The sequence below is a fragment of the Rhopalosiphum maidis genome, chromosome 4, assembly GCF_003676215.2.
Source record: "Rhopalosiphum maidis isolate BTI-1 chromosome 4, ASM367621v3, whole genome shotgun sequence".
Lineage (NCBI taxonomy): Eukaryota > Metazoa > Arthropoda > Insecta > Hemiptera > Aphididae > Rhopalosiphum > Rhopalosiphum maidis.
Window position 1 is genome coordinate 32,286,038 of NC_040880.1, and position 13,113 is coordinate 32,299,150.

General features: G+C 26.1%; 1 protein-coding gene across 1 annotated transcript; it reads right to left on the reverse strand.

The window, feature by feature from the left end:
• Nucleotides 1–7,776: 7,776 nt before the first annotated feature.
• LOC113561185 (fatty acyl-CoA reductase wat-like) lies at nt 7,777–12,381 on the reverse strand. The gene is made up of 8 exons (XM_026967461.2): nt 12,159–12,381; nt 10,496–10,744; nt 10,158–10,285; nt 9,970–10,079; nt 9,687–9,876; nt 9,350–9,613; nt 8,075–8,332; nt 7,777–8,001 (listed from the first exon to the last, which is right to left on the reverse strand). Exons 1-8 carry the CDS (start codon nt 12,345–12,347, stop codon nt 7,914–7,916), a joined length of 1,476 nt encoding a protein of 491 aa, XP_026823262.1. The 5' UTR covers nt 12,348–12,381; the 3' UTR covers nt 7,777–7,913.
• Between the last annotated feature and the right edge of the window lie 732 nt (nt 12,382–13,113).

A 13,113-nucleotide genomic window follows, 5' to 3' on the forward strand; every position in this document is an offset into this window, starting at 1 on the left:
AATGCCTATGAGCGTATACATATTACTATTATTTAGGTTCTAGACTCATTCAAGGAACAAAGCTGTTATTACTATATAATATTTAGTTTCTTACACAAAATATGCGAGAATTACCCCGCTCGATGCTTGGGAATATTCAATAAAAACACACTCACCACTTGTTATAAATAATTAATAAAGTAATAATTTACCTTAATTTAAAAAATATATATTAGGCATAAGTGCGTAACCATAAATTATATTTTAACGATTAAATAGTACATATTCAAAAATCAGCCACATATCCCATAACAAAATCATTTGACCACCACTGGTTAGAATATATTTGATTTATTAAAAATTGGTACACATTATATATTACATTATATTATATGGTTTTTTTTTAAATGTAAATATCAAATAAAATGCATTTAAGTGAATAATTTATTATTAAAATTATTGCAAAATATATGAGTTATTGATAGTTTTAGATTTTAAAATCAAAAATTCTTAGTTTGGATAATTGAGTTTATAAATGTAATTCTGTGACATTCTCTTACAATGGTTCTTTATAAAAAACACAATGCTTAAATTTATTTTATTTTATTTATTGAATTCAACTCCTAAAACCACCAGTGGTATATATGAAATGTTTGAGCGACATGCGTTTTAATGTTGACCGTCGCCAACTCGACACGAGTCACGACTAACCGTCAATGAGAGTCATTTCTTTCTAAGTAAAATAGATTAATTGCTTATCAATCTACAGTGAAAAATGGTGATTCTAATTTGGAAAAAATAAACTAGCTTAGACTCGGAGCACTTCACAACTGGCGTAAAAAATCTAAATTTGGTCTTTGAGTTTACTTAAGAGTTCAAAAATTTAGAATTTGAAAAGATAGATTATAAATGAAAAATAGAGGTAAGCATTATTTTTATATTACTGTATACGAATGTATAGTGTATATAAATACCGTTTGACTAGTTATTAAGTATAATGACTTAATAACTGTCTCATCATTATACCGGATAATGACTTAGGAACTCAAGTAATCAAATAAATTTTAAAAATAACATTCTACTGCATTATATATATATATATATATTCAAGGCCACGTTCTCTGACTATACCTACAGATAGTGTGAATTCATATTTAATAAGCACAGAATAAAATGCAATTCTGTGATTATCATAGAAGTTGGTATATAACGTAAACAATTATTCTTGCAAATTTTCATAATCGCAGACCCTCCTTTGAAGATATAATTGACGTTTGTAACATAGGTACGCGTCTAAGTGTAATTTATTGTATCCGTTGTGTAGACAACAACACTTTAATTTTTTCAGTATCTCAAGAGTGTTTCGCACATATCACTTTATAAATACGGAAGTTAAATATCACTGACGATGTTGTAAATCATTAATGTGATATTACGAAAAATTACATATAAACAAGAACATAACAGTTATTTGCGTCTCGTAGTTACTATTAAAATAATAAGTGTAATAATGATAATAATGATGATTTTTAAATAATAATACGAATTACACATCGAAAAAAATAGGCACTAATACAAAAAAAACCCATAATATCGACGCAACATTAAACATTATGGTTCTACAAAAGAATATTAAAACACATACCTATAGTTATTTTTTTAGAATATAATTGAACGATATTTTCCTTGGTATTTAATCTATTCTGTGGTATACTTGTCACCAAGCACCTATTACACGATATCTATGAAGGTTGTTATTTATTAATAATAACGTATTAGACTTCCTAATTATTATTAGTCATTACTCTGTATTTACCAGCGTTGGCCGTTGACGTGTAGTTATGCGAATTCTGTCTTCACTCGGGATTTCGTTGCTATATAATAAATCATAATAGTTTATAAGAAATAATACACAACCATTGACGTCAATACGTCATTATGTCGTATTTTGTGTGCTTGTTATGTAATATATGATAATATGATACCATTGATACCGACATATCGTGTTGATCGATGTAGTCTTTTTACTGTTCCTACAATGTAAGTCGTAGGACCTACACATAAAACTCCCTCACAGTGTAGGAAAAATAATTTCCACGACACAATTTATATTCGGCGCAATTTGTTTGATACTTTAATAATATAACTAATTCCTCACGAACTATAAGCGTGGTATTAAAAGGCATGGCATTAGAGAAAGGAAATCAACTCCACTGCACACCAAAACAGGAAAAACTCACAAGAATAGTATAATGTATAAATGCTCTAAAAATCGTGCGGTACAAACCGCAGTATACCGGTATACCTTTAAATAAGTCAAAAATAATATATTATATAATTTATATCAAAAAAATTGAAGATTTGTTTCCACGATAACGAACCATTATCATAATAACAATAATTCCACGCTCTTCATAGCCACGTCGGTTGTTTATACTCGATGACCACGATACTCATCGTATGTTACAGAACTCGCCCGGCGCTATAAGTGTGACAGTGACCTTCGCTGAAGAATGACACCGAATAGACCGATTATTTTGGACGTTCATCGTCCTTAATACATAATTTTTTGAACCATTAAAATATAATACAAATAATCTTAGGCCAATTATGTACTTAGAGGATATTAATAATAGAAATCAGAGGTGGGGAAGTTAATGGAAAATAAACCAGGAACTATCCCTACTGTACAGTTGATGTACTCTTCACAGTAAGTCATAATATCATAATGATATCGTTTTAATCACAACGAAATAACTAGGATCGCAATATCTTACTTAATGTCTTATTTCATCAAAATTAGAAATTAAAATGTCTATAAAAATTAAAAATAATTGCGCATATGTACTCGTATTTCTAAAATTTAAGTTTTCGGTAAAAAAACCTAATGAGGAACTTTGTATTAAAATTTCAAACCTCAATTTTCTAAAATTAAAAATATGGTCAATTGGGAACCGCTGTAAACATGTATCGAATAAGTTACTGTAGTCTATAATAATGAATGTTTTAAATTTGAATTAAGTTATGCAGGGGCGGCGCTACACGGGGACAAGGGTAAATAGATCTTGCCCCAACATTTGATTTTGGCTTTCCATTGCCCCTCCCTCCCCTATAATTTAATGTTAAATAAAGAAATTGTAAATCATTATTAATATGTATATAAAATAGTATTAATTACTTTAGAGAATTTTTAGACTTAAGTTATATTATTTTAAATTTGACTGTTATATTTTAAATACTTTAAAAATACTCGATAAAGTTAATATTAACTGCACACTTTCTAAAATCACATACAATAAAAAATAAAAAGTTATGTATTGTTACATACAAATAAAAGACTGTAGTACATTTGTAATAATAATATAGTAGGTATATATTATGATTATTTATTTAGAAATATAGCATATTATACCCAAAACATTTTTAGTAATACTTTCCTGAAAATATGGTATAAACAAATTAATGGGTAATCAAATAACCATACATTAATACCTCATAAGAAAAAAATTTGGTCCGGTATCCACCCCCTCCACCACCATAAAAAATATCTGGTGCCGCCACTGAAATTATGATATATCATTGTACCTATAGGAATAACGATTCAGAACAGAGACAGTTAATCAACCGATATCTGCTAAATTACTAAGTATATTTAATGGTGGGTTTTTTGATATAGCTATTAAAGTAATTTATTTTACTTTTAATATTACAATATAGGATAATTTAATTTTTTCCAAAAATATTATATTTATTATTTCATTAGTATTTTATTATTTTAATAATATATATTTATTATTTATACCATACTATATAATCATGATTAACTTTTGAGTTAATAATACTTTACTGTAAATATGGTGAAACAGTGAGAATAAACTCATCGTATAATTAGATAATATCTTAAAATTAATCTACATATTTAGATACATAATATAAGTAAAACTAAGTCCCCCTCATGAGGCCATGAATAATTTATTTAATTATAGCAAAATAATTAGCATCATTATGCATCGTTAATATGTGTTGTTTGTACAAATTGTTTTTGTATATTTTTTAGATTTTTTTGTTCCGGTATAAACTACTTATAAGGAATAATATGTATTACATGTTTAAACTATAACTAAAAAAATTGAAGATTTTATACATTTTTACTACAAAATATCTGTGGCTTAAAATATGTTCTTGAAAATTTGAACTTCAAACGTATATACAATTAAAAACGATTCTGGGCGGGGATCTGTCAGCCTATATCATTAAATAATAAGCAGGGCTCAGGACTTAAAGCATTTGCTTATTCTTATGGATTGACTTAAAATGTCGCAGAGTGCTAAAATGAAAGTGTATGTCATGTTAAAACGAGTTCAATTATAAAATTTGAAAGTGCTTTTTTTTTGCTTTTTTCAACGATTTTTTTTAAAAAAAAGCTTATTTTCATTTTTTCTGATTATTTTTGTCTTTTTTTACTAGTTTTTCTACTTATTATGGTTTTTTCAAAAAACCCCTCGAAAAATTTTTAAACAATAAGACAAAATGTCTTGAAAGTGAAGTTTGATTTTTTTATTATTTTAATGATTTATTTAATTTTTTTAATTTTTAGTTAGAAATTGTTTTTAATCATTTTGTTTTAATATTTTTGTTATCTTTAATTATTATATTATTTTTAGCACAATTATAAATTATGTCTAGTGCTTACTTTATCATGTAAAGAGAAAGTTTTTTTTTATTATTACATATTTTTGCTCAAATTTAAGTTTTTTAAATGTTTATTTGAGTGCTTATAATGCTATTTTTAAGCGCTTATTTTAATCATTTTAAGTTCTATAAGTGCCGAGTCCTGGTAGTTAGTATATTAACATAATATATTTTTTTTTCGTTATAGCTATGAATATTTAATTATTATAATAAAATATAATATTTATTATTTATACTCTATTGAATCAACTTATATAACTCAAAATTTAATAGCATTTCTCTATGAATACCGTAAAACAATAAAAATAGATTTTATAGTATACTTGTAAATAAATAATATTTAAAAATAAATCAAAAATATCATTTTGTATAGAAAAATTGATAAAAGTTTTAGTTTCCATAAATAATGTTTATAATTTAATTAAATTAATTTCGTTAACATTCCAACTTCAAACACATAATATAAAAAAAATTGTGCCTATGTATTTTTAATATTTGTATACCGATATAAAAACAACTCATATGGGATCTCGTATTAAATTTTAAAGGGTTCAGAATATAATTTTTTCTCATGAAAATATCAAATTAGCTTAAAAAAATTAAACACTAAAATAAAATAAATAAAATACTAACATAAACATTTGGTAAACATTTAAAGTATCTTCATAATTATTTTTGTTAAATCATTGAGAAGAATAGTTATTATACAAGTGAATATTCTATATCGGCTACATTGTAAACAATTGAACTTCAAATGGTTATAAAAAAATAAATTTCTTTCTAGTTAACTTTTTATTTTTGATAAATTTAGAAAAACTAATCAGGAATCTCGTATTAATCTTAGGTATAAAAAGACAATTTTCGAGATTTTGTTAATAATCTAACTTTAAAAGCTTATAAAAAAAATTATTATGACTATATATTTTCAAGCATTATACGTTATATCTATCTATAAATTTCTCATCTCTAACTATAAAACGTTAAAGATTAAACATGTCTTTAAATAGGTCAAAAAGAGTCAAACTATGTATGCATACATTATAGAGATGTAGGCTGACAAACCTCCACTCAGAACTGTTTTTTTGTATACAAAGATAAATTATTTAATTAAAATTAAACACAGCCATTACAGTAACCCACTTAACACCTACGGCTGTATAGCAATAAAGCGGAACCAATTTGCTGCCCAAACAAACTTTTAGTTTTGTACTATTGTAGAGAACCGTTTCAGGTAGATCATGGGTGGTCACTGAACACATTATCTGTGAAACCAAGTATTTTTATGCATACTATTTTATTTAATACTTTTATTATTATTATTATTTATTACAATAACAATTGACGTAATAAATAATAATAATAACGATAATAACTATTTATACTATATTTCACTTGGAAAGGCTAAGTTCCTCTAGCTTTTCAAATAACCGTCCTAGGTTTTCTGTCAACAAAGTTTTTTATTTTTATCAGGAAAAATATTTTTGAAAACAAAAAAGTCTTCTACATTGTATTATATATTCACGATTTAAGGTACCACTAAATATCTCAGCTGGATGACCTTGTATTGAAGTGAATATTTTAAAGAGCCTAAGGGGTCTTAATTACACATTTATTTATGATTTTCAACACTTTTGATGTGCTCATGCGCAATATTAATTACATTGTTTTAAATGGAAACACTATTTTTTCTACGTATTCGGTTAAATTTTTTTTTTTTAACTTTTTTTGTTTAAAAAGTTTTTTCTATTTAGAAAACTGACAAGTTAATGTAGTCGAAATTTTTCGAGCTTAACAAAATGTTCACTTATAACCAGTGGAAATAATAAAAATAAGTGCCTAATAAATGTCAATATAAAATAATAATTGAATATATAGTACCTAGTCTGGGCAGATATCTCGAGTATAGGATATTTGTTGTGTAGATGACTACTATAATACGAGTACAATGTTAACTATTTTTATAGTGGAGTTTTATTTTTTTAATATTAGCTGCAAAGACGTATGCCGAACGATGCCCAGAAAGATACCACCCACCTCAGAATAATGTTTTACGACTTTTACAAGAGTTAAATTATTAACTATATTAATACGCAAAAAAATAGTAATTAAACCGAATGATAAGATTAAGTATCTATCGACACCATTAATATAAATAATTTGTACCTACTTTATTATTATATTATTATGGGTTGGTTAAGGATTTTGTATTAAAATAATCCTGTTTAATCTCGATGACGGTTCTGTCTCTCTCATAAAGAAAATGGTATGTATAATACAGTGTTACCTATAATTACAGTTAAATATCAAAATTATAAACCACAGTAATAACTAACAATTGTAGAATATCACATAATACGTTTGTAGGTACCTACATATTATAATATAATTGCAACAGCAACATGCAGTACACAATTAAATTAATGCGGAAATCGAGTTTCCTGAATAACAAAAATAGAACAATACTCATTATAAAAACATATTCATCTATCTAATAATATCAAATTAGTTTTAATTGTGTTTTGGAAGTTAAAGAATTTTCGAATTTAAAACATGAGACGCTTTATAATCGAAACAGTTTTATTAATCAAACCATCATATATATTGTCATAGTTTTTTTTTATTTTCATGCGTGACACTTTCTGTAAAAAGTAGTGTTTCAGCGGTTTCGTTTAGAATCAATCGATTTGAAATCAAACAAACGATTTAAAAAATGTCTTACTATTGTCGTGTATAAAGAGAAATTATTAGCATATTTCTGGAATATTTTTTCCAAGACAATGTTATCCAATAGCAATAAGGCTATTTCCAATGTTGCTTACATATTTAGTCACTAATTCCAAGGAATATTCAATAAAAAAAAAAAAAGAATGAAGCTTATTAAAGTAATGAAAAAAGCAATTAAACGTATAATACTTTTTTGTAGTCCAACTATTATTATTTTGTTCTACATTGTTTGGGAAAATATGGATGGATTAAGATGATTGTGTTTCTAATAAAAACTTGAATTATAACTTTTTATACTAAAAAAACAAACGAACGAACACGTAGGTATTACACAAATTTAAATGCTTGATACACAGTTTATTTACAAATATTTTCATATTAATCAAAATTATAAAATACAATACCCACATTAGTAACTCGACATACTACTTAGGTTTCATAAAAAATAATTAATATTCTTATAATATAAATTTAAGGTACGTACAATATTAAACAAATATGTAATAGTGATAATTCGTTCAGAACAAGTATTTTATAAACATCCAACACAAATGGAATACTAGATACATAATTAGAACAATACAGAACTGATGCAGCCTCAATAACCTAAAAACATAAAAACCAAATAAATAAGCGTAGACAACTAATCACTTAAATTATAGTTTTTGGTAAAACGTACTTTTTATTTTTTGATAACGCCCTATCAACGTTGCTTAAATCTTCATGAAGTATGTGTTTCCTAATACCGTGATAATAGCTTTCTATATACGAACTCCAGTCAAATGCTTTTAAACTGAACCGGAATGTATTTTGGTCGTCTTCACTTAGCGACGACCACAATTCTCTAGTATTTCTATTATCAAATAGCCATTGTCTTATAGAAAACTCGTAGAGTAAATCGATCATATTTTCTGATTTTGAATATATTCTTAACATTCTGTATAAAAATAATATAATAAAATAAATGTACTATAAATTATTTTCGAAAACAAAATTATAAAAAAAGGTGAACTAATAATATTATGTAAAATATTTTTTTTTTTTTTTTACAGAACTTTCTTATAGTTTTTAATATTATTACAAAATTAAGATCCTAAACCCAACACATCGTAGTTCATACCACAGAAAATGTAAAATACAATATAATTAATTGAAAATAAAGAACCTGTATAAGAAGTTTCAAATATACATAGGTAATAAATACTTAAAATTTAAATTTAATAAAATTGAATGTTTATCATACACCTAATACGTCAAATATTTATATTGATATTTTTTTTCGTGTATACGTAATTTATTGATTTATTTTAGCTTTAATTTAATAATTAATTTTATTTGTATTACTAAATATTACCTAGATTATGTTAATGACTTTATTTATGTGAACTCGTAATATTATAAAAAATGGAATTGAAAATAATATATATTTAGACTTTAAAGTCTAAATCTTGCATAAGTAACAATGCTTGAAATTAATCTATACAAACTACCCTGAATATAAAATGTAAAATACAATAAATAAGTAATAACTGATACATTTTAGAATAAATCATACGGAATGACTCCTATAACGACACGTACTAAACTGCCACAATTTCTTAATACGAGTATATATTTAAAAAAAGTACATTCATTGTAACATTGTAAACCATAAAAAAAACATATTTTTTATGAGTACTTAAATAAGGCAACTTTGAATTCTTAACTCTGAAAAAAGTTTGTTTATCATAGATTTGTTCAAGTGTAGCATTTATTAACTCGCAATTACAAACTAATAATTAGTTAGTTCGATTAAATAACATAACTATGCAAACCAAAACAATATAAAAACATTCCTATTGAGATATTAATATATTGTATTATTATACCTATTATAAAAAAAGGTAATCTGGTGCAAATATATATCTCATATTTGTACATATTATAAACGATAAAAATAAATACAAACACTCACTTAGGAGATTTACCGGTCAAAATCAATATCAAATCCATAAAAGCGGCTGGTATTCGGTGTAAGAAAAATCTCAAAATACTTCCGACAATTAAATTCGTATAGAAAATATAAAAACCGTACCACATCGATTGCAAAGGTGGAGCAATATAATATTGAGCGTGCATTTCTTTGATATATTTATCCCACGTCAAAGGGCTTTCGACGCAAGAAACGTAATTATATATTTTCGGTGCCTCGGGAGGTACACCATTCAACTGTTTATGTCTGAAAAATTATCGAAATTATAATTAAAACGTGTTCCCATCGCGTGGAGAAAATCGTTCAAGTCATTACGTACCTGTTAACTGTATCCCACATGACGGAAATCAACGCGTTGACGGTGTAATCGGCAGGGATAAGATCTGTTATATTGTTTCCGATGTTTGGCACCGTCCTTAAAAATCCAACCATGACCCCGGCAATCAGACCGGTCGGTCCGTTCATGTTTTCTAACCACCCGGGTTCCGGTTCCGATTTCGTACATCCGACTATAACAGTAGTAGGTACGCATCGATATAATTCTCGTTTTTCAATAACTTACTATTTACATTGTTATAAAACTACTAAATTTTTATTCTTACTGATCGAAGGACGAAATATTGATACGGGCAAGCAATTTTTATTTGTTAATATTACGTTTTCCGTGACTGCTTTCGTAAAAGTGTACGTATTTGGCCAATCCTCTATAATGCTATCGTTCACGTGATTATTATTTTTATAAACAGCGTGAGAAATGATTCATCAATCGAAAAATGTATAATATATTTACCTAGAAGTTGGTACGTTGTCAACCAACATATTTTTCAACTCCGTTGCAGTGACCGGAACGTTATAGTATTCTTCTTTGATTTCATTCCTCGGACAGTGCGAATAAGCGGTCGACACGTGCACAAAACCCTGTGAAATCAAATCGTTCCTTTATTTATAAATATTTCAGTAATCATTTTTAATATCTACACAAACGCATTTCCGTATAATATTTTGTTCCGTATTTATGGTATTTAAAAAATAAAGCATTCGGCTTGTATGACGGCTATAGACAACTATGTTGTTGATTGTTTCTACAGTGTTTTATTACATATATAATATAAAAATATTCTTAATTACCTTAAGATTTTTCATTTTTGACGCTAGTGCCAACAAATTTTCGGTGCCTTGGACATTTATTTTTGAGGCCATATCAAGAGATTCATTGAATTTAATCGTTGCTGCACAATGAAAAACAAAATTAACATTTTCTATCATCCACTCAAGATCATTTAACGATAATCCCAATGATGATTCCTCTAAATTTCCTTCAATTACTTTAATAGATTTTGTAAAATCTGGTTTTTCATGACGAATTCGATCAAATAACTGAAAAAATTAATAATGTTTTAGTTTCAAATAGAAATACGAATTATTATCATTATTTCTGCATAAAATTTACCCAACTTATAATTCATCATTTTACATACTTAAATAATACGCGTGTTCATCAAAATATATTTTAATTATTTTATGAAATAATCTAAAAACAAATAATTAAAAGATAGTCTTATGATCAACTAAGTGGTGGCTTGCGGAGTTTGATCTTTCACAAATATTTTAATAGCTCCCCCAAATATGTATTGGATTATAATGATCACGAAAAATGTATAATAAAACTGAAAATATGCCAGGAACCTATAAACACAGCAAGACTGTTTCTAAAATTTGAGTAAAAAGTTTAATACACATAAGACTTATCATTTATATACATATTTCTTATAAAAGATACCTATGATATTATTATTTAAACGCTTAAATTGATATAATTTTTATTTTTATTATAATTTTAATTTTTATTGAGTACCCAAATATTGTATGAATTATTGGAATACCAAATGGGTAATAAATAATAATATCTAATCATGCCATATTAAAACAAATATGAGGGCTATAATTTCTAACTAATTTAATAGAAAAAAAAAAGGTTCATAATAATTATTGAGCCTATGACAACAGTATAATTTCTGAAGTAGATTTAAATTTTTCTGTAAGTTTCCATACCAACGTTAAATAATTATATAACTAAATTATGAAATTTTCTACGTTCATAATAAGTACTCAGTTTAAAAAAAACATATAATAATACTGTCCGGTTATTTAATTGCTATCAAAAACTAATAAATTGGAACTTTCAATTTCTTTGTCTTTTTAGCATAGATAGTTTATTTAATATCAATACTTGACATTTGAATATACTAATAATCAAATCGTATTATAATATATATTATATACACATATTCTAATTATAAATTAAATATTTCAATACTTTAAAAATGAAATAAGTATTTTTTAATAAGATAAATTTTACATTAATAAATGTCAATGTTAATAAAAATGTTTTAAGACGTGACATTTATAGACAACGTTTCTCATATAAATTATCATGTTCATTCCTATGTACAATAAATTATCTTTTGAATATTTACTATTGTTTAAAATTAAAAATGATACTTATTCACTATATCTTGTACATAAATATTATTTTTTTATTAAATATTACTAACTGACAATAATCAACAATTGTTTATTTAAATTAAATACTTTGTATAAATATTGTGAGTTCCAATAATTATGGTTAAGTTAATAATAGCTATAAAGATAGCTATATTTTTTTAAGTGAGTTGTGTAAACACGTAATTAATTTAGATTTAAAACTTGTATTTACAACGTTAATTTAAATAAAATTATCGAAACTGCACTTGAGAAAAACGTTGTGCCTATAACAACAAATTGTACTTACTGCTTGTTTGTATATTTTTGCAACCCTCTGACTAGCATTCAGTTCTTTTTTACTTCTGACAAGCACCACGACGTTTTTGACAGGACAAGATCTGAGTAACTTTTCAGTGAGAATTTTCCCCAAAAATCCAGTACTTCCCGTGATTAAAACTATCCCATTTCTGAACGATTCTGCTACGCTTGTTTCCATTTTTAATTTTAGATTTAACGCATTAAGACTAGGATTTAAGTTCTAATGTACAGAAGTAACAATTGACTATTGAGAACGTTAACACTGTACGTCCACCGCACTGTAAACCATATAAACTGTTTATCCCTTATTGAGTACATTTATTTAAAGCAAAACTGCAATGAATAATAGAAAGAAATTTGTTTGAGCGGGGAAAGACTGCCCACTTTTAGCTACTATTTCAACTTAGACGCATATTTTTTACAGATCTCCCCTCCCCTTTAAAACACATACATGTACGTCAAATATATATATATGTAATTTTATAATCAAGGCAACCCGAGAAAAAATTAGTAAGAAGTTATTTGATAATTCATAATAGTAAAATCATATTGATTATGCAATTTCTAACTAAATGGTAAAAAACTAAAAACCCCACTACAGTTACCATCTGGTTGTAAATAATAGGTAACACATATGCACACTCGTCTTTCTTCACTCACTACAATGCCAGACAATTATCTCCACATAACGTAGTAAATTTAGTAACTTCGTGGATTTCAATTTATATAAAAATAAAATACATATATTTAAAGAATTTTTATAGAACAGACGACAATAATTACGGAGACGAGTTTCGTTATCATAATACTAATTGTGGATATAAATATTTTCCTTCGCACACATACCAAAAAAATTAGTAAAAAATATTTGTATCTTGCAAATGAGCAATCGTTATTCTTAAAATGTTTCTTTTATAAAATATCTTTTCGTCGTAGATTGTAAA